At 40.5% G+C, this 19966-nt stretch overlaps 1 protein-coding gene across 1 annotated transcript in view; it reads right to left on the bottom strand.

Moving 5' to 3' along the window:
• The window catches only part of tusc3 (tumor suppressor candidate 3), a 65470-nt gene extending 51168 nt beyond the window's left edge, over positions 1 to 14302 (bottom strand). Inside the window, exon 1 of the mRNA XM_034591321.1 lies at positions 14156 to 14302. Within this exon, the coding sequence (XP_034447212.1) occupies positions 14156 to 14260 (105 nt within the window). The 5' untranslated portion in view covers positions 14261 to 14302. The remainder of the gene's footprint in view (positions 1 to 14155) is intronic.
• Positions 14303 to 19966: the final 5664 nt, after the last annotated feature.

Below are 19966 nucleotides of genomic sequence, written 5' to 3'. Positions count from 1 at the left end.
TTTATAAATCCATTATATTATAAAATATAGTGTCTCCTCAATATACAAATAGAACAAGCAGAAGTTTTGAAAGAAATATGCTGTACTGCCCACTTCTTTTATTAATTACATGCCACTCGATAAAGAGACTTGACACTTGAGAGCAGAAACTTCTGGAAAGAGAAGTGACAAATGTTTCCTGTGACATATACTGAAATATGAGTTTTGAAGGGCGAGCATTAACTCAACACTGTAATATTTTTGACTGAGGGCTGAGCCTATAAGAGTACTAATCTTTTTTTCCCTTAAGTAATGACCAAGCAGCCAGCACTCTCCATCAATCAGGCAGCGAAGTCAGTTTTTGGTTTTAGCTTAACTTGGGTTTTGTTAAAGGAGAACTGTTCTGCTCATATTCAGGTTCATAATTTAAATTTGGGTGATTACTTAAAATGGTTTACATGCTCTAATGTTCAGAAAATGTAGTAGTAGTTTATTTTGGAGGAATCATAGCTTACAAGCTAATGCCTTAGTACAAGTAGGCCTAAGATATGCACAATTTCTTCTGTGCTTTTTTTGACAGCAGATGCTTCAAGAGATAGAAAACAAAACTAAAACAAGATTCTTACAGCTATTAAATTAAAACGGGGAACTCAGGATGTCCAATTCCAATTCACAGACTCTGATCCGTTGGTTGTGTTAGATTATGTCACCAGTATCAAAATGTATGAACATTTTGTAAATGAAGGACGTTACGTTATAAAATCAATTTTGTTACAAATAATGAATTAACCTTACCTAACCGCTGGGGAGCTCAGTCAAGTCAAACACAAAAAAACGACTGTCACACCGTTGTTTCCAGGTACAAAGGAATGACTGACCTGAATTTGATTATATCGCCTGCAGCACTGTCCCAACAACAATTGGTATTAGGTAAGGACGTTCAAGAAGACAGAGAGACATAAAGGTGGCAACTGCTGGGCTACATCCGGACATCAGAAAGTTTACACATCTTCCGCCGCAAACTAAAAACACACCTCTTCAGACTATACCTTGAATAACATTTTTAAACTAACAATTTAGTAGCACTTAAATGGCACTTACTTATAGCACTTTGTAGTTTTGCTCTTTTGAAGAAATTGTACTTTCTTGATTCTTGTTGTTCTGGGTTTGTACCCTCATGGTTGAATGCACTTATTGTAAGTCGCTTTGGATAAAAGCGTCAGCTAAATGAAATGTAATATAAAAAATGTAAAAGACAGAGAACACATTGAAGTGAGGGGTTTAGATTCAGTCAAGGTCATAAAGTTGTGATTCACTCTAACTACCAGGTCAGCCGCAATTCTCTTTTGACTTCCCCGTTGTACTGTGTTTCACCACTGTGTAACCTTACTCCTTTCTCTGCCTGTCTCTTCACTTAATGCACCTGCCCAGAATGCAGACTGTGCCAATCTGCCTACGATGATCATTTTTAATGGTCAAAGTCAGGGCCAAGCACATGATGGGCATACAGGCAATACAAGTGTAATTGGCCTAGTATGCTAACTCATTATCTTTTGGAAGCTAACACTAGTATTAGTGCCTAATAACTGAGCTAAATGTGCTACTAATTAGCCTTATAAGCCATTCACATTTGTTATGTGCTTCTGCTTAGGTGAGCATTCAGTCTCTATAGGCTTATCACACATGGAAGAGCAGCTTTTTAGAGCAGCTTTTTCTGAGAGTGTCCCTGACTTTATTGGGCGAGGAAAAAATAACTACCCACTTGTGTTACCTTAAAATATAAATTTACCCCAGGTAAATACACTGCCAACAGCTATAAGCAGGAGATAAGCTATTTGTTATACACATTATGCCACATTAGTTGTAAAGGGGAAGAATTAGGACGGCTGCTCAAACAAATATGAAACCATATGATAAAATTGGAGTTTTAGCAACTAGTTTATTTGTCCATGGTTTATATGTTGTCTGAACTACCAGTCTCTTAATTTTTTTTGTTTCACTCTAAAGCTTTTTCACACATAAAATGTAATTGCATATCTGGTATTACTTATTTTCTTTCGCTGCAAACTGTTAGTGGCAAAGGCTCAGTGAATCGAAATTCAGTATGCATAGATAATAATTTTTACTAATATAGTTGGCTTAAAATTTTACCTGAAGTAAACAGGCCGCCCAAAACAATGAGTGGTGTGCAATTTGTATTTTTCATCTTTCATGTGTCTTCATGCATAGACCACTTACTGTATGGGGTCTATGTGAGCAGTGAAACCAAAATAGAAAGACTTTAACACTGTATACTTATTCAACAGCGTTATCGCATGTTTTCCTAATATCATGCAGCCCTACACTAGACACTTGCACTGACATTTAACTCCAACCTTTCTCTGATGAAGCAGTTAGACCTGAATAGACTGGTGCACTGACTAAAGATCTCATTTCAGAATGAGCCACCAATGCGACCACTAGAGAGAAGCTTCTGTCCAGAGCCTCACTTGCTTTATTGCCTAGGAAAAAAATGCAATGCATTAACCCCCTGTCCAAGTGCGCTGAATGTGGACTTACAGTAACTTATTCTAGCCCAGCATGCCACAGCTGTCTTACAGCCAACTGCAAAGCAGTGTCAGTCTCACAGGGGAGAAGCTGAGCTAGTTGCACTAATCATGTTGTGATCTGAGCTTGGCTGTTGAGACTAATTGGCTGGTCAATAATCTGAACAGCTGGAAGGGCGAGCGACCACCAGTTCCTCAGTTGAAACAAGGGGTGCAACAATCATGACAAATTAAGCTCCTCATTAAAGACATGATCTGTCGGCCATACATTTCAAAAAGTATCCGCTTGCTCTCCTTGTTTATTTCAGTGACAATAACAGTTAGGGAGAGCTTTTACTGTATTCCAGCTAGGCATTTGTCAACTCTGCAAAAACTGTTTCCGACCAGACTTCAAGCATCCAAATGTTGTCCTGTTTCCTGCTATAGCTAGAGACTGTGACCTAAATGATGGATTCTTACTTCACTTGGATTTTACCTGTTTGATTTGAGATTACTTCATAAATTCCCCCTTCAATCAAACACAATTTTAAATCATCGCAAAATCACAAAATGTCTAACCACATTATTATCACTCAGGAATCATGTTAATCCTCATTAGAAAAAGGAGACTTGGTGTTCATCAAATAACTCATGCTAATGTGCAACGTATGAGACAACAATTCTATGTGAGATAGTAGTATGGTAGAGGACTCTGCGCCGTTAGTGTGACAGCGGTTCAGTTATCTCTCAAAGAAAACGTAACAGTTGTCGGGTAACAATGTGAGGCAGTACGATGATCTACTTAACCACCTAAAAAGGGAGCATCCAAAGGAACATCCCAAATATTTCACACAAACATTCAGCAGTCATCACTACCCAACACATTACAGCACTCAAGAAAAACACAAAGAATAGAAAGAGGTGATAGTGGGGAATGAAGTGATTTGGTTAGTTTGAGTCTGGATATTCAACTGCACATTTCGTGACAATTGAGAAGCATGATCACAGTTCACATTGTGGATCGTGATCATGTTTTTTTCAGGAAGCTTGCCCACACTGACCCAACAAGGACTCTCACTGGCACAAAGAGCTCTGTCCTCAGGTCAAATGAGACCAGTCAAACCTCAGAGAAGAGGAAATCTGCCGCTCTAACTTCAACTATATTTAGCCTCTGTGTCTTTTTAAATCAGTCTGATGACAGCATGTCTACCATACAACACACAAAAGAACACACACACACAGTGTATTTAGCCCTGTGAGTGTTAACAGGCTCTCTGCCAGTGAAGCAGAACGACTAAGAGTTTAATAAGAGAGAATCATCAGATATCTTTGACAGGCAACATGCACGCACGCACGCGCACACACACACACACACACACACACACACACACACACACACACACACACACACACACACACACACACACACACACACACACACACACACACACACACACAATTTCAGTCAAGACTGTGTCTATGTAAGTGCATATGTATTAAGTGTGAGTGTGTGTGGTCCGTGAACCATCATGGTGACACAGGTCTGTCTGGGAGGATAACAGTGTGACGTCTTATCAGCCACAAGCCAGACAGACACAGACATTCTCATACACACACATATACACACAGTGGGATAACATGTCACCTCATATCAGCTATACAGGCCTGTCACTGTGAGGGAAGGTGGGAGGGGGGGAAGCATATGGGAGCCAAAGGAGGAGCAGAACAGATAAATAGAGGACGAAGGGGGAAAGTTGAGGGGTAAAGAAAGAAGATGAAACTGGGATGAGTACAGAAGTGACAGAGAAAAGAAAGATACAGAGAGACGGGGTAAAGGAGAGTACGGTTATAACAACATTTCCATCTGGAGATAAGGAGTGATGAGGACAGGCAGGGATGAATGATCAGAGAAGAGGTGTGTTAGCCATTAGCAGTTAGAGAGTAACGAAGAAGGTCCCCATGTCTATCATCGCATTAGTTTGCCTGATGCAACAGCAAGACACAATGAGATTTTAGTGTGCTTGAGTTCAGCAGTCAAAGAAAGGTCAATCAGCAGGTCAGTGGCTGACGGAAAGAATAATGCTAAGCTCACAACATGAGAAAGTTGTAGCACTGGTCATGTGTGGTTTAAAAATACTGTGCATTAAAAACAAAAGACTATATACACTAAATATGGTGACTTGAATGACTGGGTAAGTCTTGGGTGGTATTTGTTTTGCACCCTTATCAGAAGAGTTCCCGCAGCCTGAAATATAGACTTAATGTTGAGGTCAATGCTTTTTACATGTCAAATGGCATTTGACATCTAAATATGAATTGTGGAACAAACCCAGGACTGATGGACAGGCTGATCGGGTATGTCTTTGACTGAGAATTTACAGAAACGGTTGCAAAGTGAAGGGGTGGCGTGGTGGGTGAGTCAGTGACAGACTATCTACTTGACAGACAATTTGACAAATGACTGTTATACCCTCTTTTCCACCAAAGTGGAAAGTGCTGGGCTGGTGCTAGTGCGGGTTAGGAACTGCTGAGCTAGTTCAACTTGCAAACCTTCTAATAGGCACGTCATTACGTCACCATATACGTCACTGTCTACATCACTATGCCTCAACTGTATAAATTAACGCATAAATTTACTCAGCACTTATCATATAAAATATTAAATTATTCATTCAGTCCAACCTGACTCTGATCACAAGTGGTCACAACAAAGTTTTGGTTGGTGTTGTTCGTCATAATAAACTCGCCCCCAGCCTCTGACGTAGGCAGTTCTTTCTTCTCGACCAGCAACTAGTTGGTGCCACTCTGGAACCATGTTTTTCTGTCTGAGAAGCAGGTGTTTTGGCCGTCGGAACACATAAAACTTCAGATTAGGCACGGGCTTCAAACTGGCCCTGGAACTGCCTCATTGGAAAAGGGGTATAAGTGAGTCAGTGTCAAGTTTATGACGGCAGGTTACAAGGGGATCAAATGGCAAAAACCAGTGAGTGACCAGTTTCATTACTTAATGAGAGTGGTTAACTAGAATCCCTAAGAAACTGTAAGTAACTTGCTGGAAAATGGTGGTTAAGTGAATGGATACCTGACTAATATATAGAGTAAGTGACTGAAATCCTGGTTGAGTAAATGACCTGACTCAAGGGTTCATCAAGCAAAAGCAAAAGAGACAAAGTCATTTCAAAGGGAGAATGTTTATACCACTGATAAACAGCATTGAGAAATGAATTTGTCAAAACAACAAGGACACACCCTGCACTCCACTCAGATTTAACTTGGCTGGCCCAGAAAGTAGCCTCGGAAATGTCAGGAAAATGGCAATAACAGTTATGAGAGAGGAATAAGGGTATGTGTTACACCCATGAAAATTGGGATAAAGAATCACGAGAGGGATGTGATGTTATGTTGAATGATCTTTTTAACCACATCACCGATGTAACATAACGGACCAGGAATTTACCATTTTCTTTTCAACTTGTCACATATAGAGGAGAAAGGAAAATAAGACAAGCGGACAACCTGACAGAATAGGTAGTGGGGAAAAAGGAGAGAGAGAAATCATTGCATGACACCACATAATCATAGATATGTCAAAGTTCAAAGAAAGGTGGTTGAGGGTAAAAAAATACAGTGGAGGTGACATGGGAGGGGTAAGTCTTAGATAAGGAGACTGGGGGTGGGAGAAATAAATCCTTTAGCTTCTCACAAAATTAGTTATAGAAGTGTTGGAAAGGGAAGGGAAAAAGGAGGGGGAGAGGGAGGAATAACAGGGGAGGAAAATGACTCGGGAACACAGGCCATCAGTCACTGGGAAAGCAGGCCTGACACTACTGCATCAATAATTCAGATGACTACGGCTAATGAGCGAGATCCAAACAAATCACCCCTGAATTCACTGGGAGAACATTGAAACATTTCCCTGAGCAAAATATGGCACCATTATGGGGGCTTTTTAGCTGCAGTTTGGGCATTACTGGCAGCACATGAGGGAAAAGGGGTTGGATACAATATTCATCTCTCTTGAACCCTTGAAACAGTCACATTTATTTTCCTAAAAGAAAAACGGGACAGAGAGAATCAACCGAGACTGAGCCTTGGAGTGCAGGCATAAAAAAAGGGAAACCAGAGGACAAGGCCCATTTGAGAAAAGAAAGAATACAGGCAGGAATTTAAAAAGACTAACAAAGTCGATGGAATGGAAGTAAACAAGGAAAAGAAGGGTAAATCAAGTCTATGTCAAACCCAGTGTTTTCTGGCATTGGAAAGATGTAGCTAACACATTTTCAAAAAAATACAGGTGCACACATAGGAAACAACTTTGTTGATCAGTACCAAAATGGCATGAGATAATATTGAAACTATAATCCACTTTTCTTTCACAGAAAAAAAGCACAAATCTTTAGATGTTAACATTTTCTTGTTCGGCAGTTGCTTTTATTCCAAAGAGGCCAACTTCAGGAAAAAAACTAGCTTCAGTTTAGAAGAAGACCTTGAAGAGCTCAAAGCTAAACACTTTCTTGAACAGAAAGTGTAGGAGACCAGGTATAAAGTGCACAGTAGTGTAGTAGTAAGGTGAGAGGAGGTGCTCTTGAAAGAGATGACTATTCAAGAAGATATAGAGGCTCTGCTCTGCTCACTTGGTAACTTGTTTCACAGCAGAGGAACCACACATGAGAAGAGTCTGGACCGTGATTGCCTTATATGCAGGAACAACAATGCCAGACAACTTTCCTTGGAGTAACGCGATGGCCATGAAGTAGCATAACCCCATATGATTGAGTTCAACTAGATGGATGCAAACACAGATGTGGCCCTGGAAGTTAATGGGTAGCCAGTGGTGGTCAATGAGCAATGGATTGACATGGGCCCTTTTAGGCTGATTGAAGACCAGATGCATCAATGCATTCTGGGCCATCTATAAGGGTTTGCTTAAAGGAAGGTCCATTACAAGGACATCACAGGCGAGAGATAACCACAGCCTGTATCAAGAGCTAGGTGGTACAGTGAGTAATTTTTAGCATGTTGAAAAACAGTACAACCGTGAGACAGATGCGTACAATAGAGAGTTCAGAGCTGTATGGCTAAACTCAAGGTTGGGAGTAGCTGGAAATCAAATCAATGATTTGATTTGTACACAGCTTTACAAAGAAATAAGAGTTTTATCCCTTTGGAGAAAATAAAATAGAAAATCAATATGTGGTAGTCAGTGTTAATGATGTGGAGGTGGCCACAAATGAATCAATAGATCAAGTGTAAAAATATGTTTGGTTCATGATGAAACTGTAGCAGGCTGAAGTACTTCAGCTGAGTAGGGGGTCCTTCATATGTGGCCCAGGATTGATTTGTAATTACACTGCTAAAATAATGTGGCCACATGAGTTGTAAACTCCCAGAAACAGTTTCATATGCAGAATACAGAGCTTTTTCCCTATAAGAACACAGATGGTTGAACAAAGTGACGCTTGCAAACTATATGCTCTGTAAAACTCATTGCAAGTAGCTCAGATATGAGAACAGAGGGAAAACTAAGAGTCAATAGTGCTTGCATAATATTTAGCTTCATAAGCCCTAGTCTAAAGTCAGCAAGTGTCCTGGGTTATGCCCTGAAGGGCCTACCCAGTAGTTTATTGGGCCTCTTTGTGCAGGGGAGCAGGCTCTTATTATTTGGATCCACTTATTAGACTGGTCCCAGGGTGAAGTAGCAAGCCTACGACTTTGCAATCTCTATCTCTCTGTAGATATATAACTCTCTGGGTAAATAATTCTCCTTGCCTCAGACTCACTGCCCTGGACTTTCTTCTCTCTTTACCTCCCCCGACTCCATGTGCCGAGGTATAGGAAGTGCTTACATTGGTCCTTTCATTGTGCTGTGGTCAGCCTTAAGACAGAAACATAACACAACCTAGATATAATATCTAGCAGAGCTGGGGTGATGAACGAGGGAGTATTGAAGGGATATAAATATTATTTCCCACTCCATGACTATTTCTTCCATTCCCCAAGGGCCACATCGCAGGATTTAAAAAAGGCAGGGGTCCAGCACTGCTGCCCTATCCTATTTTTTTCATTTCTTTTCATTTCTTTTTTCTTCCTTTCTTGCCATCTGTCTGTCTCAATACTTAACTTCATCCTAAACTTCTCCTTGCCCCCTCTGAGATTAAATTTTCATACTTATCACCAGTACATAAATTCTGATTAACTCTAAGAAAAGGAAAAGTGAAAAAAAAGCGAACACTTCCCGTGTTTACTTACACATTAAACTTTCTAGGGCATAAATAACACTGGCCAAAACTGTCAGTATCATTGCTCAGGGGCCTGGCTCCGACATTAATGCCATTTTCCATCAGCATGATGCAGCACACTTTTGCTGGAGGTTTTGTACTGTACAGTGCTAATCTGAAATTCCACTGCAAACCCATGAAGCAACATTACCCAGCCAACATGCTCTTCCCCAGTGGAGCCAGTGAGCGACAGTGCCCACCCCTAACTGAACTGTCAGTCAACTAATGCTGAAGGTGTGTTTGTCTGTTCTTTTATGTAATAGACTTGCTGCATAGTGGTGCTTCCTTACCTCATACCTTTGTTACATTTCTTTCACTTCCCAGCAGAGTTTTGGTCCCATTGGATTTTTCAGTGAATAACAGTGAAATTGTGAAGAGATTACATTGGAGAGAATTTATATTTCACATCCAAAATAATTATATAAAAACAACAGTAACCCTTGGATTCATAGTTTTTTTTTTATTGTGGAGACAACATCAAATTAGCCGCCAAGGGCCAACGCCTAGCTTGATAGAAGTCGGTCTTAAATTCGGCTCCAGAAAAGTTTGACAAATGGGAATAGATATTTAAACACAGTTAGGCTTCTATCTGTTGGATGAGCAGTAAAACTATAAAAGAAGTCAACAGATGTAAATCCAAACCACAATTGCTACATTACATCAAAACCCAATCAAAAGCCTGGCACCAATGTTTTAAAGTCAAAAGTGTCATTGATTCTCTTTCAGACCTTCGCATTTAGTGTGCCACTGAATTAAAAACATGGTTTACTCTGTCACGAGCTGTCATATCTAATCACACATATATATTGACTTTTTTTTTTGTATTACTATACTAGATAGATAATTATTATAATTATTAACCAAAAGGCAAACCAATGGGAGAAAATGGTACACCAAAAACACATAATTGAGAATGTTAACTTGAGATTTAAAAAGTGATTTAACTGTTAAGGGGTCCAGGACAGCCTTTTTTATAACTTTTAGCCAATGTCTCCCAGCCCTACAGCTTAGCAATGGCCAGGGCAGGATGAAGGGCAATGAGAGAGAGCTGAAGTTGGTGAGATGAATACAAAGTGCTGCTTCCATATTTTGTCCATTTTCAGCTAAATAAGATCTTCCTCTGCCTCTTCCACCTCCTCTGCCATGGCCTCAGGCAGGCAACTGGGAAAGTACATTTCTCACATTATAACTCCTCAATATCTCTTCTGTGGCTCATTGATAGTATGTCTGTGTGTGTGTGTCTGTGTTCTTGTGTAAGTATGTGCGGCTAACTCCTATCTAATACTTGGGACACAGTCACACGTTTCAGACCAAATGTGTAGGATTTAGCGGTATCTATTGGTGAGCTCTCAGATTGCAACCAACTGACCATCTCTCTCGATCTAATTGTGTAGGAGAACCAACAGTGGCCTTTCGGTAAAGTAACAAAATGAAGAACAGTATTTGCTTTATTCATTCTGGGCTACTGTAGAAACATAGCAATGCAACATGGCAGACTCAGTGCAAGAGGACCCCTGATGTCGATATAAAGAGCTCATTCTAATGTATCAAAAACACAACAACTCTTCCTTTCTGGTGATAATAAACAAACAAAAGCATAATTAGGAATGAAAAAGAAAGACTACATTGTGAGTCAGGTCAAAAGGGGTCACAGGGTGGTTAAACTTGTCAAAAGTCAATTCAGCTTCCTGATTGATATAATAAGAAATAATACATTTGGCAAAGAATTGTACTCTTTTACTAGAGAAATGTCTGAAGTACAAGAAGCGAGATTGTGACACATTAATTATACTTACATCATGCAGCGCCATCAAAATAAGTGATAAATAAAATGAAGTCTTTACAGGAAACTGTGGTACAAATATGGCGTTCTCAATTATTCTGGCTTTCCCTTCACTCACTCAAATGCTTTTCCATCAATGGCTAATCGGTCCATCTATTCATCAACTTTGTCTTCCGCTCAGCCTCATTCATTTGTTGATACATAAAATCATTTATGCATTCCTTTTTTCCTATTTGTTCACCTGTCATGTACTGTATTTGCTCATGCATTTCTTTATTTATTCATTCCATCATTTGTTGACGTCAAATTTCTATTCATATGCAAAATTGGCGGACAACAAAGGTGCTGATGAGGCATTGCATATTTGAGAGGCAGGCTGGGTGTTAACCATAGACTGTATATAAAAATGGACAACCTGACCAATCCCCAAAAGTGAAGCCAAAGTCTCACACCCACCCCCTGGTGGCTGGGTGCAGTACAGGTCATAAACCGTGCCTTCTCCATGTTAGTTAGGACACGGACCCCACTAATAAGGAAACGTCAAACAATTTGTTTCTTAAATATGGTTGTCAGTCAGTCTAGGTAGTTCTTATCACACTGCATGTGCAATTTTTACTGGGAAGTTTGGTTTTAATAAGTTATTTAATGCTATAATAACAGGGCTCTGTCTCCTGGTCGCCTCAGACTCTGGCTCTAAAATGTGCAAAATTGCAGCATTCATATCTGGGATATTTGGGATTAATTTCTGGATAGTGGGAGGAAGTTGAGACGCGTCATCCATCTTTATATACATTCAATGTTGTTAGAGGGTGAGGCATCTGACTTCTTCTTTTGCTATGGCACTGTAGGATAACAGCATAGTTGGCTACAGAGATGTACAAATGTAGTATTGTCTCAAATAAAAACCTAGCTTTAAAAAAAAGGACATGGGATGATAGGGCATGGCAGTGCAATTTCACATTCATATTCACAGCTATGACACTGAATCCAGACACTGGCACCACTTCAGGATTTTTCACTGCAAGCAAATAGACTTGCATTTGCGACTAAAACACAGATGTGTGAGAACTGTAAAACGTGTAAATAAAAGCACATTTAAATTCAATCTAAGAAAGCTGCATTTTTTTTCTTCAATAAAAAGTTGGAAAACGTAAAAATGACAATGACTCTCGATTAACCAATGGAGAAATCTCATGATTCACTCTTCAGCGGTGTCCTGCTGGGTACCCGTCGGCGAATCTAAAAGCGGAACAGACAGCCTGCACACAAAAGCTGCATCCTGCTGCATGAGCCAGTAAAAATTGGCGTGAGAAATTAGAACAGTAATTGGGCACAGCATTGAGCAACTCTTACTTCAGACACTGAGGTTAGAAAGATGCAAAAATTCTCTAAGCTCTGATGCTGAAGATCATAAGCAACTCAGTGTAGAAAAACATTCAGCTGCTGCTTCTCATTTTTAGCTGGTGCCAAGTGTTGCTTTAAGTGGTTAAGAAGATAAACATTGTGGGTGTTACGTCATAGTAACTTGAAGTCAGGCCTAAATTAAACTTGGCATGTTAGCTGTCAGTTGTTGTCAAAGACGGTTTGTGAGGGAGGAACCTTCACTCTGCAACACCATTATAAAACCGAAAAATGAAATGAGCGTTTCTTCAGATCCAACGAATTCTACAGAGGCGTCTTGTTTCTACTGGATTGCGTCATGTCACTGTCAGGGTTGGTATCTCCCAACTGAACTTTCATTCATATCATATCAATAATTTAAGGTTATAATCTTTATATTTTTGCATATTTATTCATGTTTGGATCAAGAACTTCATAAAAATACAAGGTGTTTCAAACAAGGTAGTGTACTGCTGTTATTTCTATGTGGCACATACACAAGTGATGTTATCATCACAGAAATCATTTTCCTCATAAATTTCTCCTTGTATCCCTTTATTGAGGAAATACACAACATGTGGTTAATTATTATTATGCTTCTAAAATGTTTCTTCTTAGAAGCAAGTGTAAACAATTAGGTATCAAGCTAATGTGCCGTCCCAAGGCATGAGGAGAGGTGCCCCATAGTGTGCTACAACAATGATGAGGAAGCACAAATGTGTGAAAAGCTGATGCTTTTGAATCACAGAAACTTCTCATGTTAGATGACAGCAAATGTGCAAAGCCATGACTCACAGGTAAGACGTGACACTATACATGTAAGCTGTTTAGTGAGACAACTGCTCGGCCAGTGTGCATTAAAGTATAATCATAAGCCGTTTTCAGACATGACCTCTGAGTAGAGTCCGGAGAATTGGCTATGGAGTATAGCTTAGTTTAGTCATCCTTAAACACATGCACAACACAGCGGGAGGTTATCGGCATTGTCGCGTTCACAACAGCAACAAATCCTCCGCATTATTCAGGCCAGAGGTGGAGCAGCCGGGTGCAGCAGACAGCTCCATCTAACCCCCCCACACTCGCTCGCTGCAAGTTCAGCAGGGGATCATGTCTGAAAGCAGCTCTAGAGAGACCATTATGAATAAAGTTTCATGAACTAAATAACACAAATATACATGATAGTATAACCTGAATGAAAGATGTAGTGTCTTCAACTGTTTAAGACACGTTAATATATCAGTGTAATAATCACAAAGACTGCCCCCTGTCTGATCATCAAAACTTGCATCTTCATCTCCAGTCTGAGAAACATATTTCATTCTCTTTCTGGGGCCTCCCATACATAGTACACACTCATGTTGCTGTAATAATGCGAGAAGTAAAGTTATCACAAACAATAGCATCTATTACACTTCTGTCCGTCCTGGGAGAGGGATCCCGCACATGTTTCTGAGGTTATTACAGTCCCCCTCCCCCGTGTCAGATCCAGGAAGTACAGCTCGACGGCTTCCTCCTCGCTCTCCGTGAGGCTTAAACAACCCTGCTATCTCCGCAATGAAAACACCACCACACAGCGTATGTTCCTATAACACCTGTATTGAAACAGTTAGGGAGATGTGCAGCAGCCTTGATGCAGATAGCAGGCAAGCTAGCTCCAGTGGTTATTGCGAGCATCTCGCTAGCATCGGCTGATGTTTCTGTCAAGCTACCAAGGAGTGCAACACAGCACTTCCTGCTCTGATCAGTTCCAAGACAAGAGTCTTGAGGGCAATAATGCTGATAATACTGTTTTAAGTAATGAATCTGGTGTGAAAGCAAAGGAGGGATGAAGGTGTAAATACGTAGCACATGTTAGTGCTGCTTCCACACACAAGACTTGTTATATGATAGTTTACACCAACAGTACGTTAGCGACACTAGATTAACTAGTTAGGCTTGTAATACCTGAACCCGGCATCTGTAAACAGCAAACTTAGATTTAATAATTAAATAATAGATTGTATTTCAAAAAGATCAATTGCTCGTCGTCTCTTTCATTCACGTTAAACGCATTTGTTCCTGGAACAAGGCAAACAGAGCTGAGCCCGGACTCACTTCCTGTTCATTCTCACTAGCTTGTCGCACACCGGAAGGTTCAACCTGTCCACGTCTTTCATGAACAAAAACACAATATTCGCGTAGAGAATGAATTCAAACAGGTGAAGCGTTACCTCCTTCTTCTTCTGTCCTCCCCCGGGCGGCAGGCACAGCACCAGCAGGAAGAAAACAGACAGCGCCGTCAGCTTAGAGACGGTTTTAGCCCAAACAGTCGCCATGACGGAAAGATGCTCTGACTGAGAGACGTGTCCCTGCCAGAGGATTGGACCCTGAGCCGGCCAATCAGCGTGAAGGGATTTGAAACGCGGTGGCTTCTGGGTTGTGTAGTGTTTTTTTTATTTTGACCCAGACAGCTGATTCCAAACCTACCACAGACTTTAGGGTTATACTAAACATAGATTTTTGTAATTATTAACGCACTATAAATATGGAAGATTATTAATAACAGCATAGTGTTTACAAATGAATAATATTAAAGCACTGTTTATATAACACTTTGTTATTCAAGGTGTCTTCCTGGCCTGAAAGTTTTATTTTATTTTATTTTTTCGTTGTTGGTCTAACTCTGATATGTGCAGACACAGAATAATCAACAACAATTCATGTGTCAGTGATGATTGACTGGATTTAGTTGACTGTCTAAATAATTGAATACATAATCTGCGGCTGGATCCCAAACCAGAAACCACCACGTTAAGTTGTTTCTTAACCAGGCTTTTAGGGCTTTCTGAATAACATCAGCTGACAGAATTATCTTTTATTCAACACGCTGACATTTTTAGATGAATTCATTTAGCTATTTTCTTCAATTATGACTGCATTCCAGCCTCAGAACAAGTGACTTGCTGAATATCTCTCTCTAATTAAGTTACTGGTCTGCAGCTCGGCCCACCGTTTATCAAAAGTGCAAATGAATGTGACATGTGAACGAAGGACTGCAGAGTTTGTCTCTGTTACTCTCGCTCATATGTTCTGGGAAGGCTGGGTTTGTCACAGACACTTGATAGAGTTAATTGAGGGGGACAAATGATTTATGTGAAACCACTGGGGTGACTTGTCTCGCGGTCTCTCCATGAAATTACACCTAAGCAATTTGTGACTAATGTTATGCAGTACATTAACTTGGCAATAAATTTCACCTGCATAAAGATTTTCAGAGTCAGGGCAGTGGAGACTATGGCTTATTATTTATTTCATATGTAGTGACGTTCAAAATCTAGTTTATTTTGTTACATTCACTTTCTGTTGTGCAGAAAAGCTTCCTGTCTGCCTAAGATTGTATGCCTACTGACTCAGTTTGTCTCCGAGCTGAAAATAAATATTTCTTTCACAAGCGCTAGTGCTGAAGATGCATTGATACACCTGTTTGAAGCCTTACGTTTAAATGTGGAAAGAAGACAAAGAACATGAAATTCTTACATTTCTGTAAGTCAATAGGCGTGTTTACATGGACGTCAATATTCTGATATTAAACTGAGTAAGACAATGGTGTTGTCTGTATAAGGCACTGCCATGTAAACAGCATTTTCTCATTACCTTAACCAATATAAGGTCATTCTCGGAATAAGCAATAATCAAATTAAGACATGTGGAGCATTCCAACCATACTTGCATTATGTGGACATTGTAGTCAAAACGTTTGAATGATATTTATTAGAATTACTCAGATCAGGTTCAGTCATGTTGGCTGCATCAGAGAAAACCTATAGCTCGGTTGGGTTCGTACAGAAAACTGAGGCCTGAGCTGCACTCTATTAGAAATGTATACATCTTAATCACATTATAACACCCTAATGGAGTTTTCACAGCACTTTGAGCCATCGACATACTGCAGAGTCTCAACAAGATGGGAAAAGAATAAGGAGTAAAAGCATTTGCAAAATAAGAAAAAAAGACTCCAAGGTCTAAAATAGCATCGTGCATTGAACTATTTCACGTGTCGGATGTATGACGTAATGTTGATATGTAATGTTGAACATGAATATAATAAGCTATTTGCAACTCCTATAACCATCATATTCAAAGAAATGTCTTGTTCAGAATAAGGCCAATACAGATTATTGCTGTCCATGTAAACATTCCCCTTTGTCACTGAACTCATTTCATTACACAATTGGGCATTCTATGCAGTGCAGGTGTGTGCTTATGTATTACCTCGAAGCAGTGTATTAAAAACTCAATGTAACTGGACACTGAGGTAGGTGTTATGGTACATGGCAGTGTGTGTGTGCTGATACGTTACAGCAAAGCAGGCCGTGCGAATGGATCCCTGCAGCAATGGAGTGGAGGGAGAGTGTTAATGCCCCAGTAATAGAGGTGTAAATGGCTTGAGCAGGGTCTAATGACCTGCTGTAAGAAATATAAATAAACCTGCGATACTGGGCCGATGCTTTACAATCTGCTGTCAAAGAGCTGCAAGAGCAACTCAAACTAAATAATAATTAGACAAGCACGCAAATGAACACAAATGAGGAGTGAGGGATGAAGGAAGTGATTAAACAACAGACCCACTTTCATACACAAACCCTCTCTTCCTCTTTCACTCACACACACACACACACACACACACACACACACACATGCACTGCAGAATGAAACGCATGTTGGAATATTAAAGCCAATGCACCGTGAAACAATCAGTACGTGTTGCATTCTTGTTAAACCACAGTTCACTCGCTCTCTAGCAGCTCAATCATGGAAACGTTCCCAGACTTACTGGAGCTTCATTACAAAATATGTCAAATGATTCTTATATTCCTATGACATAACAGCTCTTAAAATCCGTTAACTTTTTGAATTAAACGGTCACGTAAAATTCACTATTCAGGCTCCAACTAATGATTATTTTCATTATTGATCAATTATGAATGATCAATTAATCTGGGGACGTTTTCTCCGTTAAATTATAAAATGTTCTGTCTATGTAAGAAAATGGTTTTAAAAATGCCAAGCAGTATTTCTATAAAGGCAATAATATCATGAAACAATTACACTATACTAACCGTTTTTGTATTATTCACGTGACAGACTGTCTTGGGGTGACAATGGTTAGTCATTTAGTCCTCTTATTCCCTTAAGGGGCATAAGGCATCAACAATTTGCCTCGATCTGGTCCTGTCCTGAGCTACGTGTTGGGCTTCTCCCCATATTAGACCCATCTCTTTTATCTCAGCTGTCACAGTTTGCCACCATGTTGTTTTGGGCCGGCCTTGTTTGCGTTTTCCAGGTGGTGTCCATCTTAGGGTTCACAAAGTTTTTCTTTCCTCCCAAATAGAGATAAAGAAAAAACAGAGGTAATTCTAGTTTATGTTTTGGTGAGATTTAAAAAACGTTTTATTGATCAATAAATTCACAAAAAATAATTCCGCTGTTATCCTCCTCCTTGTTACTGCTGCAGTAACTGCAGCTATTGCAAGTTCTCGCTGATCTGTCTGCAACACTGTTTACTCCGGAGACTCCAAAAGTGGCTTGTGGACTCAAACACTTCACTAGCCCCTCCATCGGCATAGTGGTGAGTAGATAATGAGTGCATTTTCATTTTTGGGTGAACTATCCCTTTAACCAATAAGCAAAACCAACTTTCTCATCTCCATTCTCATGTGCATCCAAGATATTATCTCTGGGTAGCCAGCTAATGCTAATCACTAACTTGCAAGTTCCTGTCACTTTATGCTGCATGACCAGGAGAATAATGCGGCCATCCAATGAACATGTCCTCTCTCTCTGCAGCTAGCAAAGCAAACAGCTGCACTTTGCGTCGGAGCAGAAGAATAACTCTCTTATCTGTTCACAGCCGAGGGGAGCATTGAAAGCAGGCCATGGGATAGAGAGAGGGAGACAGAGAAGTCTGCTAAAGGCAGTTACTGCCGCTGCACAGCTGCATCGGGGTTCCTCAGACTCGTGGGGCAGGTAAAATAACACACGAGGACAGAAACTACAGTGTTCATAGAAAAATAAGGGGCTGTTGTGAAAACCACATCTGCCAATTTGACGACGATCCCAGGGGAAGTGTTGCTCCGTGTGATCATTTTCATGAGCCTTTTTTGTGCAGCAAAGTAAAATTCAGTATAACGCTCAGCTGCCTTTCCATGAGCAGTTGTGGCAATAAAGTCACTGGAATAAGTGAGGGGGATTCTGTTTATGTATTTGCATATCTGGGCAAGCAGCAGAGATATCAAACCAAGTAAATGAGAGACAGTATGGATGCCGAGAAAACGGTTTATGGTTTTTCTAAATGCAAGGCGAAAGGCAGAGGGGATATTTTAGACAGAGAGAGAAAGAGAGAGTATGGGGGGGAGAAGGGAAGGACAGACAGGTGATGTCATTTCCAGCTGGCAAAGGACTGGGTGCCCATATCTGAGGTCAGACGCTCCCTTATAAAAAATAACGAGTCCTCGGAAAGATGATTAATTGCCCGGCAGCGCAAAGTTTATAGAAAAGACAGAGAGAGAGAGAGAGAGAGAGAGAGAGAGAGAGAGAGAGAGATGGTGGAGGGGTGGGGCTGGTCCCTCTGATACTGAGGAGCAGGAAATAGCGAAAGAGCGCGAGTGAGAGAGGGGCTGAGAGAGTGCAACATCAAAAGGGAAACAGAGAGAGAGAGAGAGAGATGTGGGGTAGAGAGGGATTGGAAACAAATAGAGGGAGGGATGGAGAGAGGCGTGTATTGAGAGAGCTGAGAAAGAAAAGAGGAGAGTGAGACAAACAGAAGAGGGAGCAGAGAGAATGAGTGAGGCATTAATATGATGTTCGTTATCTCTGACTGACTCCCTCAACAAATGTTCCTCCGTGGTCTCTTGTGTGCAATTCAATAGAACTATAGCTTTGTGTGTGTGTGTGTGTGTGTGTGTAGGGCGGGGGCGGGGGGGGGTCACCTATGTGTATGTGCTCATGGAGTATATCTCACTGTGTACACACCAACTCTCAGAGGCAACCACTTCCATTTAACTCAAGCCCATTTTACATGAAGCCTATAGGATATCACAATAGCGTAAAGCAGAAAGGACTTGAAATGGTTCTTGATGCGGAGGCTTTGAAGGTGCAGGAGAAATCTTTGAAGACAAGTATGATGACGCCTCGCAGGAGTCGTAGATCAACAAAACAGTGCTGAAAACACACATCGTCTAATAAATCACGTGGGTTTGAATCCTCTGTGGAATATGATTGGACGAGGGCGATAATCACATCCCTCCTTGTTACAGCGTGGCTCTGTGTTTTCCGCTTGGTTAGCAGAGGATGGTCCGAGTGTGTGCGAGAACGTTATTCAGCATATCCTGCCTGTCTCTGCTCGCCTGCAGTCATCATATCTGATAGGTCAGGAGGACAGAAGTGGACGTTTCTGTGAGCAAACTACAACTGGTGAAGATGGTCTGCACCACAATAAAAGTTAAAGTAATTAAATCTCCTGTCACGTCTTCTGTTGTATTGAATGATTTGGGGACATTAAAAATAAATCCCTCCAACACTTGGTACGTGTTCCCATGGTAATTCAGCTTAGTGTTATTTTTTCACACAGTGTTCATTTTGTGACAGGTTATCATGATACGTCTCATCATCCTGGATGAAAAGAATCTGGCTTAAACGGAGATGATAATATCAGTGGCAGATCCAGGGGTGGGGCCAGGGGGGCACTGGCCCTAGCTGAAGCTGATGGTCCCTGAAGTGCCCATGTCCTTTCAGCAGTCCCTTTTTTTTTTTATAAACTAGTCACTTACTAACAAAAGAAACAATGTTAACAATAAATATGACATTTTGTTAAATGTGTTTGTCTCTTTAAGCTTGAACAAGGACCAATTTCCAACATATATTTAATGATGTGTTCCCAAGGTATTCCTGCTTCTTTTTTTTAATTTTCAGTGTTCATTTTGTGACAGATTATCATGAAAATTTGTGATATGTCTCATCGTCCTTGATGAAAACAATCACGC

The sequence above is a fragment of the Hippoglossus hippoglossus genome, chromosome 1, assembly GCF_009819705.1.
Source record: "Hippoglossus hippoglossus isolate fHipHip1 chromosome 1, fHipHip1.pri, whole genome shotgun sequence".
NCBI lineage: Eukaryota > Metazoa > Chordata > Actinopteri > Pleuronectiformes > Pleuronectidae > Hippoglossus > Hippoglossus hippoglossus.
Note: the sequence above shows the minus strand (reverse complement) of the source record. Positions and strands in the feature narration are given on the sequence as shown.